Source organism: Sciurus carolinensis, chromosome 5 (assembly GCF_902686445.1).
Source record: "Sciurus carolinensis chromosome 5, mSciCar1.2, whole genome shotgun sequence".
Lineage (NCBI taxonomy): Eukaryota > Metazoa > Chordata > Mammalia > Rodentia > Sciuridae > Sciurus > Sciurus carolinensis.
The window spans coordinates 137,047,789-137,070,059 of NC_062217.1; the positions used below are offsets into that span (position 1 = coordinate 137,047,789).

Genomic DNA, 22,271 nt, shown 5'->3' on the forward strand with positions numbered 1-22,271 from the left:
GAAAGTATTCAGGTCAAAATGAAAAAAGTGATATGTGTTATATTAACCATGCTTCCATTCTATTCCCCACTCCTGCTCTATTTTCTTAAGAGCAAAATAAAGATAAAAAATTCACCAACTGAGGAAACAAGTAACTCCTCTCTTTCCCCCAAAATCCTATCAAAAAGGAATTATAATTCCAAGTATATATAATCTCTAATAAACATAGGTGACTTACTGGAATAACCATGATGTTCCTCTCCAGGAAATCTTATCAGCTTCTGGAGTGGTTGGTCCATTGGCACCTTCAGCAATGATCTGCAAAAGTCAGGAACACAGAAATGCCAGGAACATGTGTATGGATAGGGGCAACAGAAGTGCGTATATGGATAGGGGACTGAATGGAAGATTATAACCTACACTTGAGGAGGTACATGACTGTAATACCAGGTACTCAAGAGGCTGAGGCAAGACCACAAGTTTGAGGCCAGTCTTGGCAACTTAGTGAGATTATTTCAAAATAAAAACAATGCTGGGAAGTAGCTCAGTAGTATAGTGCTTGCCTAGAATGCATGAGGTCCTGGGTTCAATCTCTAGTACTGCAAAAATAAATGAATAATAAAGGTTATTTTGCTTTACAAAGATATAGGTATATTTCACTTTTTCCATTTCCCTATTTTTTTAAAACTAGTTTGGTGATGGTTACGTAAATTTGTGAATGTGCTAAAAAGATAGTAAATTAAACCCTGTAAATATGTAAAATTTATGAGACATGAATTATATGCCAATAAAATTAAAGGGAAAACCCGAAAAACAATTTGACTTTCTTATGATCTCTCTAATGTCATTTCACATTTATAAAGCTGATTCTGGTTTCTATAATGCTTTTTACCTTGGCTTTGACTCTGGGTGCATTGGATTTGGTCAATTGCTTCTCACTGGCAGCAGGGATCAGTATATCACAGTCAGCCTCCAAGATACTTCCCTCATATACCTTTGCCTTGGGGAAGCCCAGAATTGATCCATGTTGCTGTAATTGGTTGAAAATTGGAATGAATAGCTGCACCAGACTTTCTAAAAAAGCAATAGATTTAAGTAAGATTTATTTCAACTTTATAAGGTTCAGAGTAGTAAAACTGTTCAGATTACCAATTTGAAATCTTCCAGTTCCTTTGGGTCAATACCATCTGGATTCCATATACTCCCATCAGATTCACCAACACCAACACATTTAGCACCAAAACGATGTAAATACCTCATAGAGTGCAGGCCCACGTTACCAAACCCCTGTGGAGAACAATTACACATGACACAAAAATTAAAGTCTTGGTACAGATAGTAAGAGTCATACCTTAACCCATGTATATCTACAATATTAATTGTCCTAACTCACATACAGGGAAAATTTCGAAATCCTTTTGCCAGAAGAACCAATGTACTAAATGCCTTTTCTTAAATAATAAATCCCCATGTTTTAAGAATGTGGAACCCAATCCTCTGTTGTTGATGAGAATGCGTCCTGAAGAGGTTTAGTTAGGTGAAAGCGTCTTGGCTCATAAAGAAATGGTAGCAATGCCAACCACACCAGTGCGGTCAGTTCCCAATGACCAAAGGTCCTATGGTTGTATAAATGTATGTCATTAGTTTAGAGGAATATAAACTCTAAAAGTAACATTCAACAATTTAATTTAGATTTCCCTAGATAAAACACGTTACCATATCATATAACTTTGGGTCAATGTGCAAACTTCTGGGCATAGAAAATGAGACCTTTCCCTTTTTCTGGATATAATTTCAGGTTTAAATAAGGATCAAAAGAAGTTGATTACAGTCTTATATGTATCTGAGAGATATTAAATCAGTTTTAGTCACATGAATCATAATATTCAAAAGAGGATATATTACTTTTCTGGAAGAAATCACTCTAAAACCCAAGAGGTTCAAATAATAAAAATTTAAAGTTGCAAATCTACAAACATTAAAAACATTGTATATCAGTTATACAATTAAGAAAATTAATTTTTTAAAAAACCTGAACCACAAATGTTTTATCTCCAAATCCTGGTGTCATTCCTAAAATGCTCATGTAAGAAGCTTCATTGATAAAGTTTTCAATTCCATGGAAAACACCACGGCCAGTAGCAGAGATGCGTCCATGGATGCCTCCTTGACTGATGGGTTTACCAGTAACACAGGCATGTGCATTAATATCCTGTAAGACAAGAAAAAATAATGTCAGCCCAATTTAAATGATGAACCAATATAATGAATACAAGTCAAAGCACATTCTCTTCTCACTAAAAATATTCTCAGAAGTGTGTGTGCCAAGTGTGTGTGTATGTAAGAGTGAATGTATTTAAGGTATACTTTTTTAACCAATAGGATAAATTTCATTTTTTAAACTTTGTTTCTTGAAATTATATTTCTAAATTATATTTCCCAGTGGGAGAAACAGTATTGGAATTTACCATCAAGTAAAAGTAACATCATAAAAGTAGAGACAGTTCAGCTTAAAGCTATTATTTCTTCAAGTCCAAAGTCAGAGTACACATCCTATCCACCACAATCTACCACAATACTTGCACATGTCACCAAAACTATCTGAGATAGGAAGAGATATTACAATTTTCTTGCTGGGAAGGCTCAATTTCAAAAATAGGAACATACAGGCAAGACACAGTGGCCCATTCACAGAACAGCCTACCTTTTTTTAGTGGTATGGGGATTCTAGGGGTGCTTTACCAGTAACCTACACCATCACCCCCCTACACCCCGGTACTGGGGACTGAACCTAGGGTGGCTTAATCACTGAGCCACATCCCCACCAGTCCTTTTTATATTTTACTATTTTGAGATAGGGTCTTGCTAAATTACTTAGGGCCTTGTTAAGTTGCTGAGTCTGGCTTTGAACTCATGATCCTCCCAACCTTCCCACTTGTTGCTGGGATTATAGATGTGTCCCACCACACCCAGCTCCCAGATCTTTTAATCTTTCATTTTGAGACACAGTCTCACTAACTTGCTGGGCTGACATTGAATTTGCAATCCTCCAGAGTTGCTGGGATTACAGATATGCACCATAGTGCCTGGCTTAAAGAACACCTTGGTAGCAGTGCTAGCTCTGTAAGTATAAAGGGGGTTAATGATCTTCATCACTCCACTTTCTTCTGCCTTTCTTATTTATTTATTTTTGGTACTGGGTATCTAACCAGGGGTGCTTTACTATGGAGCTACATCCTCAGCCCTTTTTATTTTGAGATAGGATCTCAATAAGTTGCTGAGGCTGGCCTCAAACTTGTGATCCTCTGGCTCAGTGTCCTGCGTCACTGGGATTATAGGCATACACCACCATGCCCGGCCTTCTGCCCTCTTTGAATTGAGGATGTGCATGCATTCTTGTTGAGAAACAAGCATAACTAGAAAAAAGGGGTTTGGAAGGGTTTCCCTTTCCAAGGTATCAGATATACTATGAACATGACAACTGCAACCCTGTGGAACAGATATGTTGATCAATAAACAGGAGAAATGAGATGCAGTCTGATTACATACAGGAAATAAACAGAAAATGAAGAACTTTAAATCAGAGACAAAAGCATGCCCTGTTGAGGCAATCTGTCACCTATGTGAACAAAATGAGATGCTTTACCTCATATCATGTCCCTTTCCCCAATACTGTATTGTAGCTGAGAGTGTTAAAAATTGACCTGGTCTTTATCCATATTGTTTAAATATTTTTACAGAAAGAACTCAGAATTGTATTTCTTGGATAATTAACAACAACAACAAAGAAAAAGAAAGAAGTTAAAAAAAAAAAGCAGTCTAGTAAAGCACTACAGAATTAGTAGTTTTCCCACAGTATTCTTTCATGAATAATTAATATTATGAATACAGAATTGCAAACCTGGTGCCAAATGCTTCTAAACAGTGAAATGCAAATGCTGAAGCTGAGGTCAGGCCTGGTGCCAACTGTCAGGCTCCCCAGAATACCTAATGGTCCTGCAGTCCAGGGGAAAGAATATGGAGAATATTCTCTCCCAACACAGCACTGCCAGATGGGGCTGGACAAAGAGTTTCCTGGTTCACATCTGGAAACAAGTTAACGAAAACTATGGCTTCCTCACCTAGGCCTGAATTATGGATTTCCTAGCAACTGAAGGAAGATAACATTTACCAATATAGTCCAAGGCTTAGCTGGCAGTGCCTCACAAAACTTGCTTTTGCTGCCACCACTAATGATGAGCTGTGAATAATGATATCCTGCCTACTAGTTTGCACTATTCAGTGGAGTGCCCTGCTCAAAATGAACAAGAGATCGATCATACTCAGAGCTCATTTAAAATTAACAGGTGACATAGGGAAAAGTGTTCCTTTTGGGAATAGCAGTCCAAACCAAAATTCTTTGAAGTGTCTAATGCGGTTTCTGTTATTTCAAGAGATATGTACAATTTATATGATGTAACATTTACTTTTATGACTACTACTGAGGGCTGTGGACTGTTTTAAGTACATTAGACTATTCTTTGTCTAATCCTCATAACAGTCCTATGAAACATACAATTAAATAATAATAATAAAAATATATATATAGAAATCAAGACATAGACACTCAGGTCATAGAGCTGGTGGGAGAGGACAAGACTGAAATCCAGGTGATCTGCCCATGCTCCCAGTCACAGTGCAACCACACCTTAGGAAAGGGGCCTGAGCTCTCTATTCCTCTCTCTAAGGCCTATTTTACTTCTAGGGGCCTTGAATGACACCCCGGCCCCCGCCTTTATTTCCTTGAGGGATTTTTTTTACACGTTTTTATATGTTGACAGACGTTATTTTATTCATTTATTTACATGTGGTGCTGAGAACTGAACCTAGTACCTCACATATGCTAGGCAAGTGCTCTACCACCAAGACACAATTCCCGCCCACTCCATCTACTATTATGGTTTTCTTCTGCATGATCTGCCTCTTGCACCAATGGTACATAACCCATAAACACATCAGTACAACATAACCCTTTTATTAGGCATTAGTCACCCTTCATGCTGTCTTCTCTAGGGTCATTTTTCTTAGGTGGAGGCCACACTTCATGCCCTACTTCCCTCTCTTCACAATCCCCTGGGGTCTGGGTGCCTCGACTAGTTTCCTGTCCTTAACCATCCCATCTCTCTGTACACTGAGATAGGCTTCAGTGCACTCTCAGCTGTGCCATATACTTCATAATTAGCTCTTCCTCACTTCCCTGTTTTCAGGACAAAGACCGAAGTCCTTATAGTTTCTTATTAAGGCAATAACCTAGCCCAATCTCCTCTACAGGTTTTTAAAAATCTCCTTCTTTCTTTTCTCAACTCTGGTTACAACAGTTGCCCCCAACCTCTTTAGTTTGCTTCTCTTCTGCACTTCATTCAAATGCTGGTTTCTTCCCCAAGCACTTATCCCACCCTTTTTGCCAGATACACAGGCCAGAAGGTTTCAACTCCAAGTACAGCTTTATTGACATTACCTCCAAAGGCTTGGTCCAGTCCCTTTATTCTTTTCCATAGCTTTGAAAGATGATTAGCACCTGACCTGCACTTAGCTGTGCATGCAGGAGGCTAGAATGTCTTTTAAAAATCTTCTCTTCCTACTCCTTACATGTTTGGATTTCAAGGTTTCACTGCTTTCAGGGACAGGGAGTTCTTTTCCTCTTCTGTTCTGCTCAGTGACTCTCTCTCTAGACTCAGATTCTCCTGGATATCAACTCAACCTCATCCCTTTCCTTGATTCCACACATATAGTCTAGGTTCACAGAGTCTTTCTCTGTGGAATTCCTCACAGGTGCCAATGCTTCTCCCTAACCCAATGGCTCCTAGGCTATGATGACAGGTGCTGGCACCATGTGGGAAGTTACTCTTCCTGAAGAAATGGTTGCAGCAAAGTCTCACCACTGACTAGCAAGTAAAACCAATACCAGGACTTGGTATTTTTGTTGTAGTTCACTTACCTCTTCAATTGTATATTCTACTACCTTTATAAATATACGTATCTTCAATTTCCCCAAATTTCCAGATGTTCAAATTCAACACACTTTCAAGTTGGGCCCAGATCTCTCTTCCAAGAAAGCCTATTTTGAGAAATTATAATTCTCTTCCTTTGTATTACACTATTTCCATACTTTACCTGCTCATGTGTCCTAGCCTCTATAAATGAAAGTTCTTTGACACAGAAGGCTTCTTTATTTACTTTCTAGTGTCTCAGCAGAATGGGCTGCCCTGGTTGGAGAGGGTTCTGCCCAGTACCTAGTACAGGGTAGCATGTAAGTAAAAGCTCAATCCATGTTCACTGCATTTACAGTTCAAGAGTAGAGGGGCTGGGGAGATAGCTCAGTTGGTAGAGTGCTTGCCTTGTAAGAACAAGGCCCTGGGTTCGATCCCCAGCACCCCCCCCCAAAAAAAAGGAGTAGAGAAAAAGAAGCAAAATAACATGCATATCTAGTTTATGATTTAAAGGAAGAAAAATCCAGTGATTCTCAATTTCTCATATAATCAGCTGAATTGTTTCTTCTTGTGGACAGCAAATGCAGGAAGCCTTGGAGCTTCTGGGGAATACTCACATAGTGCCCTATGGTGCTGGCATAGGTATCAGCGATCCAGGACATCTCCCGCTCGCCTGTGCTCATGTCCGGGGCAGGCACATCAATGCCAGGACCTGGGAGCACAGGAAAAGGGTAGTGCACCAGTTTTTAAGACAAACTCATCCCAAACACAAAGATCCTTATAATTCTCTAAGAGAACAAAGTCACTAAGGCAAGAAAACTTTAGATCTCATCAGGCAACTAATGGAAGCCATAGAAATACTCAAATGAGTATATGTCTTACTACAAACTTAGACACATAATATTTATGTAGCAATTTCTCCCAGTGGCATGTACTTCTACATAAATGGAAGTCAGCAACACAAACAGATATGAACCACTCAATGGACTTTCCTATGTGACCAAAGGAAATTTCAATTCCTTAAACTGCAATTAAAGATAACAGCACTATCTTGCCTGACATAAACAGGATTATTATGGTTAGGGAATAGATGTGTATGAAATAGTACAGCAACATGCTATTTACTGGTTTAGGTTTTCTCATCAAGTAGAAAAAGATGGGGAAAAGTCATATGGCTGAAGCAACAGTGTTAAAGCCTGTAGTACTTATATTTATGGAAGAATGCTGCTCTTCCTACTATTCAATGCTTAGTGTACATAAAATTTTAGGTCTTGATTTTTTGTTGTTGTTGCTGCTGCAGTACTGGGGACTAAACCCAGAGGCGCTCTACCAGAGTTACACTCCCAGTCCTTTTTATTTTGTGACAAGGTCAAGTTAAGTTGTGAAGGCTGGCCTCAAAGTTGAAATCCTCCTTTTGTAGTCTCCCAAGTTGCTGAGATTATAGGCATGTGCCACTGCACATTAATTCTGAGGAATTAATATTTAATTCCTCAGATCATGGCACATTAAAAAGTTGAGAATAACAAGATGTTGGCTCACAACCAGGTAGCACTGAAAGTTCTAATACTGATGGCCATTGAGGTCATTGAAAAATTGTGTTCAGTGATGCTCACTCCTATCTGTAAATGCAGAAATACATAGAAATATTCTTCTCAAAAACAGTGAAAATAAAAACTTTATAATGGATATAGCACTGGCACGAGACAATATGAAATAGTCAAGGTGTGCTTTTTACATCCCCATCCAATCTGTCACTCATGTCCTAGTCCCCTTTCCTTAGGGGCTTTCTTATGAATTTCCTCAACCTTACTTTCCCTCCATACAGCACCCCTACTTGAAGGATTAATGCTAAGTTCTAGTCTCATTCATGGACGAAAGGGCATTAACTGCTTCTATTTGCTCACTTTCCATTTCTTGGGAGTGATATACATTAGTTGCAGGTCAGTACAATATTTGTTAACCACATTCCTTTTCTAAGGTACAAATGATGAATTGCTATTGAATCCTTTAGAGGTATCTAACAACATTGAGGTATTTAGCAACATTGAGTTTAATAATCTTGCTGTCTTGAATAAAAATTCCAACTGGCAAGTCTGAGGTACACCGTTTGTAAATCAGAAATGTATATTGATGAACTGTTTTAGTCTAGACAGGCTGAGTTGAGATAGTTTCTCCCACCTCAAAAAACAAGTACAAAGTACTGCTAGGTTTATGAGTTTTCTACTCTATACAAGAGTCAACATACAGGCATGTGCAGATTACAAGTAACATCTGAATTACAGATAAATTCTCAAATATTTAATACTGAAACTCTAGTATTTTTGACAAAGCAATTGCTCTAACAGAACATGAACACTAGGTAAAAGCTAAGAGTTAATTTTGGCATATGGAGATATATAGGAGGATGAGAAAAATGGAAATATCAGGGATATTCTGGGGAATTTTATAGCTTACACAAGTGCTATCTGAACTCACACAAGAAAATTAACATCAACCTTTCACCAGTTTTTCCAAAAATTAGAAGAGGAAGGAACACTTCCCAACTCATTCTATGAGGTGGGTATTACCTTGATCACAAGATTTGATAAAGACATCACAAGAAAATTACAGACCAATACCTCCTAAAATAGCATCAAAAGGAATAAAAGAATAGTTAAGAATCCTATGGGGAAACCTACAATATCATTGAAAGAAATTAGAGATGAAAACATGGAAAGATATTCCATATTCATGAACTGGAAGACTAAACATAGTTAAAAAAGGCAAATTTACACAAATTGGGTGCAGATAAAATGAAATAGCTATCAAAATTCTAGCTGCCTTTTTTGCAGAATTTGACAAGTTGATTCTAAACTCATAATAAAAATATAACAGGGTCAGGATGCAGATTCGGGGTCTGAGTCACAATCTGAAATGCAGTAGAAAGGAAGTCAGAAAACTACAGATAAACAACATCAATTTTGGAGGTGTGCCTAGGAGTGAGACAAAAAAACTCCCTTGCCTATTTACAAGGCTTTCTGGGTTCAAATGTTAGTTCAGCTGCATCATGGATTAATGAGATTTCTGTACAAAAGCAAAGAAACCAAATAACTAGTATTGTGGCTTTGCTTCTTTTAGTGTACCAACGAACTTTTGAAACTATAAGATCTTGTCAAGATTCATAAAATTAAATTGAAAACACTAGATATGGGTAATGAATATGACTAAATAATGTTCATTACCTATATATTTTATTTCTACATTAGTTTATTTCATGCATTTTTTTTCCCCTAAAAATGGATAAATTTCAAAATATGGTAATATCATAGGAACTTATCATTGGTTAGGGGAACACGGGGAAAGAAAAACCTCAAGGGAAGGAATGTAGAGAAAAAAGCAGGATTTCCCCCTGTTTTAGTCAGTCTTATTTTGTTTATACTAAAAGGGCAAAGATTCTCTTTAGCAATTTTATTTTATTCCAACAAACTAGAAGCCTTCTAGACTAAAAGAAACAAAGACTTAAATTGCTTAAAACATCAAAGAGTAAATGACTAATACTTATACATTACAAAGAAAAATAATATTTCACACAAAAGAACATAAACACACACAGAGGCAGTAAGATAAAAAAACTTCAAGCAGACAAAAATTAGTATCCTCAGAAACTTAGGGCCTGGGGATATAGCTCAGTTGGTAGAGTGTAAAATAAAGGCATTGTATCCTTCTATAATTAAAAAAAAAAAAAAAAAAAGTCCTCAAAGACAGTGATGGTGACTGGCTATCCTCACTGCTTTAAAGGGGACAGTTACGCTTATTTATAAGCTCTGGCTCCAAAAGGCACTAGATTTCTCCTAGCTTAGGAACAAAGGATGACCATTTTAAAAACTGCATTTATTTTTTAAAAAATTTTTAAATATATACGGACACAATGCCTTTATTTTATTTATTTATGTGGTGCTGAGGATTGAACCTAGTGCACCATACATGCGAGGCAAACGTTTTACCACTGAGCTACAATCCCAGCCCCCAAAACTGCATTTTACATATTTAAAATATTTCAATATTATCATTGCCTCAAACTATGGCCATTTTGAATGTTTCGATAGAGAAGGTACAATATGACTATACTGAACTAACGCTATGGATCTGAAACATCAGAGCTCTCTCCTTGTTGTCCACATTGCATACTGAGAACCAGGATGTTCCTAATAGAGATGTGTCATAAATAGGCTGATGTATGTCCAGGAGAACTACCATAAAACCTGGTTTCTTGAGGAAAAAGGGCAACTATATTTAGCCATGTACAAAGGTAAGAAATGTTAGTTTTATATGTTCCATTTTATACAGAAACCTACATGGCAATACATACCAATAAAACCTTTTTTGGCGAGCTCCATAGTGAATCTTCTTGTGATCTTCTCCAATTCATTATCCTATAAAGAAGAAGAAGAAAAAAAAAAAAAAAAAAGACCACAACAGAATATAGTAATGAAAAATATTTTTGAAATAAAATCAGCTGGGGCATGTCATATTTTCTATGTGTAGGACATTTTTATACATCTTTTATTGTAATTGTTAGTACAATCCATAAAGTAGGCATTTCTATTTTAAAGAATGAAAATTAGGTTATAGGGGCTGAGGACACAGTTCAGTGGTTGAATATGTGCTTAGCATGTGCAAGGCCCTGGGCTCAATTCTTAGTGTATACACACACACACACCACGCAAATACAAAGATAAAAGAAGTAGGGCTCTTCAAAATCCTAGTTTCCTTTTGTATTAGTTCCTCATTTTAAAAATAACTAAATCTTAATTAAGACTAATACAAAATGATGTAATTGATTAATATGAATCCTATAGGCCATCCCTGGTATATTTTCATTTAAATGGTGAACTTTGAGAGAGAATAGAATCATAAGTATTTATTATGTTATATACAGGTCATTAATTTAGTACTATGTAGAGAGCACTGTAATTAGTTTTAATTAACTTGACAGGATAAACAATGATTTTTTGTTGGATTACCTAAGGTATTTGTCACTAGAACAAGATCCCTACATTAAAACTTCATATTACAGTAATTTTTAAAAATGGATGTAAGTGCCTAACAATATCAAGTATTAATTACTTTTTAACCAAGTAAGAAAATGAAAAGAGACATTGATGTCAAGCTGATGACCTTTTTATATGGCAACATGCTCAATGAAGTATTTACATATCTCACTATTTCTTTTGAAAAGCAGTGAAGACCATTACTCTCACTGGTATGAGGGATACACAGAAGCCTAGAAATTTCAAGTCCTTCGGTAAATGCATTTTTCTTACAAATATCACTTTGACACTTACTGTATAGGTTCTTGGGATTGATCTTAACACCTGCTTTAGCACCCCCAAATGGAACATCTGAAAGGGAAGATTGAAAGTTGTTACTTCATATAAAAATTTAAAAATAAACATAGAAAGCACTATCCAACACAGGTTGAGTATTTCTTATCTGAATACTTTATTTCAGAAACATTGTTTGAGTTTCAGATTTTTTTGGATTTTGAAATATTTGTATATACATGAGATATCTTGGGGACAAGATCCAAGTCTAAACATGAAATTCATTTATGTTTTATTTCCACATGTACTCAGGGTAATTTTGTACAATATTTTAGTGTGTCTGCATTTTGACTGAGACCTGTCTCATGAGGTCAAGTATGGAATTTCCTACTTGTGGCCCCATGTTCATATTCAAAAAGTTTCAGATTTTATAGGATTTCAGATGTCAGATTTTAAAATCAGGAATGTTCAACTTGCATTAAAAAAATGCTTTACATTTTAATTTTGGAACACTAAGAAATAAACCCACATTGATCTCTTCTAAAAATACTGTACTTTATTTTTTTCTAAAAATATATTTTTAGTTGTAGATGGACATAGTGCCTTTATTTTACTTATTCATCTTTATGTGGTGCTGGGGATCGAATCCAATGCCTCATGCATACCAGGCAAGCGTAATACCACTGAGTCACAACCTCAGTTCAAAATATTGTATTTTAAATAAAACTTTATTAAACAAAAATTAGAAGGTTAATCAAGTTATAGTGTATATTTAATCATTATTCTTTACTATTGCTAAAACAACACTGTATTTCCTTTTACTATGTCTTGGTCTTATTTATTTGTATGTTATATTCAAGTATTTAAAACAAAGATCTATATTTAGATGAAGTCCCACAAGTTCCTATTAAAAATAACCCACTTAAAAAAAAGACTAAAACCGTAATTAGTAAAACTGAAAAATGATGTAAAACTTAAAAGAGTTTAACTTAAAAAAATAAGTTCTGATAAGGTGTACTTCTATAGTATCTTAAAAGTAACAATGTAGACCTATTTCCCTAGTTATTAGATAGCAAAAAGGCAATCACTTACCAACCACTGCACACTTGTAAGTCATCAGAGAAGCCAATGCTTTTACTTCATCTACACTCACATCACTGCTGTAACGTATACCTGGTGATATTTTAAAAAAATAACAAAATAAATAAAAATAAAAAAAGTGGGAGGGATGTATTTAGAACAAATTTCCAGTAAGTTTCTAAACAAAAAGAGGACTATAAATTAAAAATGATCACACTATTTACCTTTTATGCTTAGACTATTTCCAAGCATGTTTTACGTGTAAGAACATCATAAGAAGTGAAAAGGAAAAGTTTATTAGACACATCCAGAAAGAACTATAGAATTAACACTGAATTTGGTTTTAAGTACTCTGATCACAAAGAGAAAGGATGGTGTTGAAGCTCAGTTTTTGATTTCCGGTATGAATACGACAAGAAAGAGTAAGAACAAGAGTTCCTGGGAATTTAAAGATGGGAAATGCAGTCCCTGCCCTTAAGGAAGTTATAACCCAGTGGGGAAATAACTGATTACATAAGACAAAAATGCTCTTCAAAGCAATGTTTTTATACTTTTCAGAAGGCAACTACCTTATCAATCTTTTAAAATTTCCTTTACTGCCTGGTTTGGGTAATTTGGTAGCAATAATTTCAAGCATTCTGCTTTAGGAAAACAAACATGAGAAAATGGATTGTCACCAGGTTTGACAGATTCAGTATCAGATGTCTATACATAGATTTGAGTTCCAAACGGATAGATCCAAAGAATTTTCTTTTTTTTTTTTTTGGGGTGCTGGGGATCGAACCCAGGGTCTTGTGCTTACCAGGCAAGCACTCTACCCACTGAGCTGTCTCCCCAGACCCCAAAGAATTTCTTATGCCTGTTCTTTCCCTACCTAACTGCCAGACTCTCCAAACTGGGAGATGAGAAAGCCTTCTCCCCTTCCTGGGGATGAATATTTCCCTTCACTATTTCTGCAAGGAGGGGAGGGGGCCAAGTGGACAGTAACTCCAAGTTCTAATGCCCCTGCATCTAGAAGTCATTCACCTTTCCAAGAGAGGTGGCAGTGTTAAGCCACCTCTCTTTATGTTCCACTGTCTCAATCTCAAGGAAGACAGCCTGGGTGGTGATATCTAGTTGCACACTGAGGGGGGCACTCTGATACTCTGAAGACACCCAGATGAAGCTGTAGCACCTTTTCTACCCTCCCTCTGCCTGCTCCTCTTAACGTGCTATGTATAATCCTCACTGAGAGTCACAGGTAAGTAATAGGAGCCCCAGGTACATCTCTTTTAAAGAACAATCGTGGGACTAATAATTTTTCAGATAAACATGTTAAATATCTTGTGGGCAGTTTGAGAAAATTCTAGTCAATTTCAAGCAGGTTTTTGATATGTTTCAGAAAATGCCAACTTAAATATTATTGCTTAAGAGAAATTTTCTCTATAGTATACGTGACCATAAAGAGCAAATTCATATATTCTTTGGTCTATCATAAAAATAGGAAGATGAATCAGGTAGAGTGAAGCATGTCTGCAATTGCAGCTATTTAGAAGGCTGAGGCAGGATTTGCTTGAGCCTAAGAGTTTAAGGCCAGTGTAGGCAAAATAGTGAGACTCTAGCTTAAAAAACAAAAAACAAAAAACCAACCAAACAACAAAATATAAAAAAGTTACATTTAGAAGAGTGGCTTAGAATTTATCTTTTAAGCTCAGTTTGGTGGTGCACACCTATAATCCCTGTGACTCATGAGGCCACGGCAGGAAAACTGTAAATTCACCAATTTACTAAGAACTTCAGCAATTTATCAAGACCCTGTCCAGAAATAAAAAGAGCTAGGAATGTAGTGCAATGGTAAAGTGCCCTGGGTTCAATTTCCATTACCAAAACAACAATAAACAAATAAAACACCCAAAATCAAAAACAATTATATTTTGTAATGGGTTCTCAAATTACTTGTGAAATTAATGTACTAATTTTTAAAATTTTAGAATGTGAGATGACAGATTAATTTTTCTAGCATACAACAGATGAAGAGCTTTTCCATTTCATTCAGGTCCCTATTTAAAACTATTCTGAGAGATCTTCCTTGACTATCCTACCTAAAATACAACCTCTTCCACACATCGACTCTCTAGCCCTCCCTACCTTATTTGTTTCTTTGTAGCATTTATATTACAACAGATCTATTTCGTCTGGTTTCCCCATCCAGGAAGTTAGCACCAGGAAAACAGACTTCTGATTTCTGCTTTTATTCCCCATGCCTAACACAGAAACTGGCATGTACTAGGTAGTCAAGTACATTTGAATAAATGTATGAATATATGGTATCTTAAAAATTTAAGGCAGAAAGAATGCCATGGCCACTAAAATATTTGACATACATGCTAGTTTTAAACAATTTTCCATGAACACACTTTCATACCATGGAAGAACTAAAACAACATTATAAAGTCCAAGGACCAAAAAATTCAAAATAAAATATGTCAGTAATATTAGGATGAAATGTTTTTATCTTTAAAACAAAAATTTTTAAACACTAAACTTTTCTAATTAATAAAAAAGTTAAGTAATGACATGTTAACTTAGTGAAAACTATGCTAAACCAGGGACATAAATATAGTGCCTTGTCCAGATGATCCCAGGCAACAGTACTTGCTCACCTGGAGAGGCAAAATATTGTTCTCCTTTGCTTGTGGCCAAGACTGTGAGACGTCTATGTGAGTCATCTGGCTCAGAGACTTGCACTGTCAATACTCAAATTTCAACTATTATCACTGCTATAGTTCAAAGTAGTATCACATAAGAAAGCAATTTATTAAAAATAAAGGGTTTAAAGTGATAGGAAACTGAATAAACAGCTTTATAAACCTTGATTTCATTATTTCTCAAGTTAATTCATAGGGGGTGGTAAAGTTAGAAAGTATAAAAGATTACTCTTTTCATTGCTCTTTAAAAGTCTATGGAAGTAGTCACACTAATTTACTTATTGATCGAGTCTAGGGTCTCTCAAAGGCACTGAGTTATACACCTAGCCCTGCCTAGCCTGCCCTCAACCTTGCCATCCTCCTGCCTTAGCCTCTTGATCAGTTGGGATTGCAAGTACCCAAAACTGTGCCTGCCCCCACACTGTTATTTTAAGTTTATGGGGAAAAAGTTATTTTCCCTTAATTAGAATCTTAAAAGTACCTGTAATGTAATGCAATTATAGTGAAGAACTAAAAAACTGATTTAACTATAATCTTCATAAATCAAATAGCAGAAGCATCCAAATGGCAAGTCTAATATTCCAAAGATGCTAATAAGAAACCAGAACGCTTCTTCTACCAAAGTGGAAAAGAATTGTCATTTTTATTACAAAAGTCTGGAATGATGAGTCAGACACTGTATAACAAAACACATGTTACCCTTGGATGGAACCCAGGAATTCTTTTTTTGTGAAACAAAATTTTCTTTCTCAACATACGCATTTTCTGCAGGCTATGAATTAACGAGAATTTTTACTGAACTGACACAAGGGAGGAGCTATAAAGGAAGTAGGAGAAGCTTAGTGGAATAAGCTCTAAAGAAGACAGAGGTAGGAGCAAGAAGGGGACAGAAGTTTTGCAGGTACTGCCTGGGCTAAAGAAACAGTTTCTTTAACATTCTATTAATCAATAATACATTAATGTTTTACTTCTGGAAATTAGCAGGTATATTAGTATATGGTTACTTAAAGTATTACAATGAAAAATAAAAATTCTCAAAGTGTACCTATAAATAAAATACTCTGCAGCAATATTTGAGACAAACTACAGTAAAACAAAAGATAGCCACACTCCTAGAGAGTTAGTTATGCTTCCCCTTCCGGAATTGGAAACCAAAGACAATCACTAAAATATACTGTTGCCTGGAAACTCTTAATCATATTTTTATGGACATTAAGAGATTTAAACAATACAACTGCCAAAAGGAAGGCACTTTTTGTTTACAGTTTAGCAGTTTGGGAGACATTAGCACAATTAGATTATGTGAAATATAAATGATGTGACATACTTCAAAGTTCTAAAAAAGGAGAAATCTAGAATTTTTGAATGGCTACTCTTTTTCAAGAATCCCTAATTTGAAGATAAATTTGTTCAAGAAAGTAAAAGGTAATAAGTGCGTGTGTGCACACATACACACACACACACAACCTGAAACTTTAAATAATCAAAAGGAAGAATAATCTTATTTGCAGATTGAACATTCTGACTTTTTATAAAACCAAGCCTTTCCTATTTTTCTCTGGGATAGGCTATATGCCAGAGAAGGCTAAATATAAAGAGGACCAGCAGGGTCCGAATGGCAGCACAGGGACAGAAAGGAAAAGAGCCTAATGTTTTTATTCTAGAAATGGAGGAAGGTAATTTTTTCTCTCAACTTCCTAAAGTATGACAGCACTATCTGTTAGCCTCTGTTGATACTGGGAAAAGATCACCTAGGTTTTGGGCAACCGATGCTAGCAGGTGTAATACATTGTCACTCCAAGAGGAATGGAGGTAAATGATTTTTAACAAAGAGCAGAAGTCCACAGCTAGCTAAACTAGAAAGTGAAAGGGTTAATTAAAAAGGTGTGGACCCACAGAATGGATATCATTAGAAACAGGATCTAAAATCAAGGACCACATTCTACTTGATGACAAAATAATCTGTCTCAGTCCACCAGTAGAAAACTAGAAAAACACCATTCATGAAAATGATTTATCAACTTTGGTAAAGTTGGAGGAAGGGCAGGGGACAGAAAAATGAAGTACTTAACAATACAAACTCTGAAATCATACTTTTTATTCTTAAGAGAAACTAGTTATTTTTGGTTAACTGTTATTCAGATGTTTCAAAGGAACACGAATGAATACAGACATCTGCAAACTATAGGCAAGCACAAAGCACTATTCTGCCTTTTTACTTTATTACCACAGATATGCCTTAGTATGTTCAAGAGTCTAATGGTTGGTGCACACAAAGTTACTCTAGGAGAAAATAAACTAGCTGGGGTTGCCACAGTGATAGAGAAAACAAACCAGCTCATTACTTCAAAAAGATTCAGTGAAAACCACAACTATCTTGAAATTTTCCTTTTCCTAGATGACTCAAAACCAAACATACACATACAACCCCCTAGCTACCATTATTTTACATGATGAATCATTAGACATTTATGAAAATTCAGATGGTTTTAAAAATTACTTAAACTTTATCTCTTAAAGCATATGGTTTATTCATCAGAATCCAATTTCTAACAGTATTATAAATTATTTATTAAATAGGTAAGAATTCTATAACAAGCACAGAATCCCAAGAAAAGCAAAAAAGTCTTAGAACAACTCTCAAAATTAATGCACTATCATTTTCACCATGTATTCACCAGAATTTATTTTCTCAGTTAATATTGATAAACTTTTCTAACTCACAATAGAATAGCAACTGAATTAAAAATAAAGAGTAGAGGGAAAGAAGCAGTAAAGAACTAATGCCCATCAGTAAGTAACAAATACCTGGAATCCTAGAAGCATCAGATACAAACTAAAATATTCAGCACTGGGAAGGAACATTTTGCATAGGAACAAAGAAAAACCATACACTTATTATTATTATTATTATTATTATTATTATCATTATTTAGTACTGGAGTTTGAATTCAGGGTGCTTAACCATGGGGCCAAATCCCCAAACCTTTTTATTTTTTGAAACAAAGTCTCCCTAAGTTGCTTAGGGCCTTGCTTAGTTGCTGAGGTTGGCCTCAAATTTGTCATTCTCCTGTCTTAGTCTCCTGAGTCACTGGGATTACAAATGTGAACACCATGCTCTGCAAAATCATATACTTTGGTTTCACAATATCAAAGTACTATTCTATGTAAGAAGTCAGGGAAACTGTCCTGTTATCCATGACTTTTATTAGTTTAACCATTTTGAAGTGATAAAAGTTTCCTGGGAAGCAAATGTTAGCTGCTAGTGGAAATACATTTCTTCATTAAAAATTTAAAATTATATAATAATATGGTTTATGTTTTCATTAAATTTGATTCTCCCTTGACTATCTCACTTGTGCCTAAAGTCTTCCCCTTAGGAGTGACCATTCTTAGCGATATAAAATGCATATACTTTGAAATCACTTCCCTGAATTTATTAAACATATAGTTTTGTTTGTGCTTAAATGTTTAACTTACTGCCCTATAGGTGCAGATTATACATTAGAAGGGAGATCTTGTTAATTTTTTTTTTTTTTTTTTTTTGCACTGGGGTTAGAACCCAGACCTCCATTCATGCTAAACAAACATTACCACTGAGCTAAGCCCCAATCCCCTGATTTCTTACATTACAGATTCCTTATTGAACAATAACAGTTTAGTCACAGACCTTCACTTCAAATAGGTTGGAAATGATGCTAAACTACTGAGCATAAAGTTGGATAACATTTAGCAAAAGATAGTAGTAACCTGTTATAAAGAGGTTCAAAGAGATAAAGGCTTGGAACTTCAGATATCATTTCATATAAATTATTTACAAGTCAAGGTGATATTTGAGATGGGTCTTCAGAGAGGAAGAATTATTGGTAGAAGGGAGGCAATGAATGGATGGGCACTGTAGACAGAGGGACTGCACTATGCAAAGACATGAATGAGAAAAAGGTGCCTGTATTTATTTCTTTTTTTAGTACTGGGGGATTTGAGCCCAGGGATTCCAGCATGAAAGTCGGAAGCTACATCCCCAGGCCTCTTTTTAAAAAAAACTGAGGCAGAGTCTTACTAACTGTCCAGGACAGCCTTGAACTTGAGATCCTTCTTCTTCAGATTCCTGAGTAGCTAGGATTACAGGTGTGCTCCACCATGGCCAGTATAAGCCTATTTTTCCAAAGATCATTTTATATCAGATTTCCTTAATTTTCAAAATCCACTCCTTTTTCCTAATACCTTCTTATCTGCAAGAGAGTCTTTCCAAGACTCCCAGTGGATGACAGACGTTATGGATAATACTGAATCCTTTACATACTATGTTTTATACATACCCATGATAAACTTTTACTTTTCACTTAAAGGAAACACTTTATGGCTTCTCTTTGGCATATCTGAATTGTCAGCATTACTTTTTTGTGCTTTGGGGTCATTAATAAATAAATAACATTAATAATTAATAAATAAATAAATTAATTAATAAATAATTATTTGACATAAGCACTGCCATTACCAAGATAGCTACTGACCAATGGGGCAGGCAGCAAACACAGTGTGGATGTGCTAGACAAAGGGATAATTTGTACCAGGTGTGGGATTTCATCCCACTACTCAGAACAGTGCAAAAATTATAACCATTTATTGTTTCTGGAATTTTCCATTTAATATTTTCAGACTGAGGCTGACTGTGGGTAACTGAAAGTAAAAACAGAAAACGGGGGGGGGCGGGGGTCACTATAATCTTTTTCTATCCTTGGTACCACCATTTTTTCTTTCAGAGTACAAGTTTTGTAGTTATCTTTGACTCTTTCCTTCATCCCATCTTTACCTGGGAGGGGAATACCTTCTTTTCTTCAAAATGTTTTGTCATTTCTTTTTCATTCCCTATCATTTACCATCACCTTTAATTATTCTCACTCAGTTTTAATGCGGCACAGTTTTTTGAGCCCTCCTGCATTTATCAATATCCATTCAATCAACCTAAAAGGAAAACATTTTCTACCCACATACTTCTGACACCAAACATGGGTTTTCTAAATTGCTGCAGACACCAAATGGGTATTTTACAATTCTGACACTGACCACCCAGCATTATGCAAACCCTATAGGTTAAGGACTCAGTCTCCCAAGAATGTCCCTCACTTCAGACACTAGTGCACACTTCAGTCCAACTGGGCTACAAGCCAGGGGTTCCCATGACCCCCTCCACAGGTTCAATAATTTGCTATCACACCTCATAGATCTCAGGGTATCGACTCAGGTGCTTCCATTCCCAAAGAGCTAGAGGTACGCTACTCTCCTGACACATGGATGCATTTACCAACTTGGAAGCTCTCTGAACCTCCCATCATCATTTAGGTTCACCCTCCCTCCACTTTTTTTTTTTGCGGTGCTGGGGATTGAACTCCCTCCACTTTTTTGAGGTCCTATTACAGAGGCATGATTGTTTATATCATTAGCTACTGGGGATTAAAATTAAAATACCAAGGGTTTTAAGGGCTTTATGTCAGAAACCAAATATATTTATTATGCAACAAATTCTTACTCCTATTTAAAAATAGACAGTTCCACTTGGATAATAAATGAAATAAAATAAATGATAAATGAAAAAAAAATTCAGTCTTGTGTTTTTAAAAAAACTCTCTTTTCTTGTACCAGGGATTAAACCCAGGGGTTTTCAATCATTGAGCCACATCCTCAGTCCATTTTTAATTTATTTTGAGACAGGGTTTTGTTAAGTTTTACTTAGGGCCTTGCTAAGTTGCTGAGGCAGGGTTTGAACATGTGATCCTCCTCCCTCAGGCTCCTGAGCTACTGTTATTACAGGTGCCTGTTGTGCCCAGCTTTAAAAATTCTTTATAAATAGTTCCCTCAACAAAGCATGGTACTTGATGAATAGGCAAGCAACAAAACAAGCTGGGGATGGTGGCACACACCTGTAATCCCAGCAGTTTGGGAGGCTGAGGCAGGAGATGAGTTCAAAGCCAGCCTCAGCAACTTAGCAAGGTCTTAATAAGCAACTCAGTGAGACCCTGTCTCTAAATAAAATTACAAAAAAGGGCTGGGGATGTGACTTAGTGGTTAAGTGTCCCTGGGTTCAATCCTGGTATCAAAATCAAACAAAAACCAAACCAAACAAAAAACCACAGTCCTTTCGTTGCAGCGCTGGGGATTGAACCCAGGTAAGCAATGGACAAAACATCTTAGTAAATGGTCCTTATTCAGTAAACCCCTAATATGGGTACCATCACCCTATAAGTACTTAAGATAATATAAAATGACAACAATAACAAATAAAACTAGGACTTTAAAGGATATATCAATAACAATGATAAATGGCAAAATAAACCACAGTACTGACAACCTTTACAATTTTCATTTGTACTGTTTTTCATATTTTCCTCTAACCTAGAAGCAATGCAGAAAAATCAGGTCTGGTATACTTTCCCCAAGAACAATCAAAAGAAATGACAATGACTCACAATAACAGAATTTTCTTAGTTTTAATGGAGACATGAAGAAAGAACTCACTTTAAAATTATTTAAGTGAAATCCCTTAAAGAGAAATGATAAATTAGTTATTCTAACACATTAATCTGTTAAATAGAAAAGGTTTGCACACCTCTTCCAATGGAAAAAACTTTTAAAAATGTTATTTTACTGACTTAGCAATTAAAATACATACACTAAAGATAGAATTTATGATGACGTTCATGTGCAAAGTTGTCTGAACATACATTATTCCTAGGAAGAAGGTAGGTTATAACACCTGCTAACAAATTCCAAAGATAGGCACGATCCAATGTTATTAGGAATCATCTTGTCCTGGGATAACATGGTTCTCAATCAGTGCTTACCACAAGATACAATTTGTAACTTTTTAATGAACAAGTTCCAGAGGATAATGATTAAGAAGGTGGGTGCTGGAATCAAAGGACCGGAGTTTGAGCTTCAATTCCAATATGTACTAGCTGTGTCACCTTGTCAAAGGACAGACACATCACTCTTTAGTTTTAGCCGCATTTGGAAATCAGGACAACCGTTTATCTCATCAAGCATAAAAGAAACAATGCATGAAAAATTCTTAGCTATTGTCATTCCTTACTGTGCCAACCAGTCTCTGTAAAGGCAGAATGAAAGTGGCTTCAAAATTACCCAGGTACAGCCTCCCTCTATTTTAATAAAATTAGTTTAAAAGGTCTTAAGTAGACCTTTTTAGTTTGTCTTCTTGTCCTTCATAAACCCTGTCCTCCTGTCCTTATCAGTAG

At 35.9% G+C, this 22,271-nt stretch overlaps 1 protein-coding gene across 1 annotated transcript in view; it reads right to left on the minus strand.

Moving 5' to 3' along the window:
• Glud1 (glutamate dehydrogenase 1) overlaps positions 1-22,271 on the minus strand; it is a 34,523-nt gene that overhangs the window by 7,569 nt on the left and 4,683 nt on the right. The window contains 10 exon segments of the mRNA XM_047553809.1: positions 218-249; positions 252-297; positions 872-1,009; positions 1,129-1,266; positions 2,012-2,191; positions 6,566-6,660; positions 10,297-10,360; positions 11,273-11,278; positions 11,280-11,329; positions 12,344-12,424. Coding sequence (XP_047409765.1) covers positions 218-249; positions 252-297; positions 872-1,009; positions 1,129-1,266; positions 2,012-2,191; positions 6,566-6,660; positions 10,297-10,360; positions 11,273-11,278; positions 11,280-11,329; positions 12,344-12,424 — 830 coding nt within the window.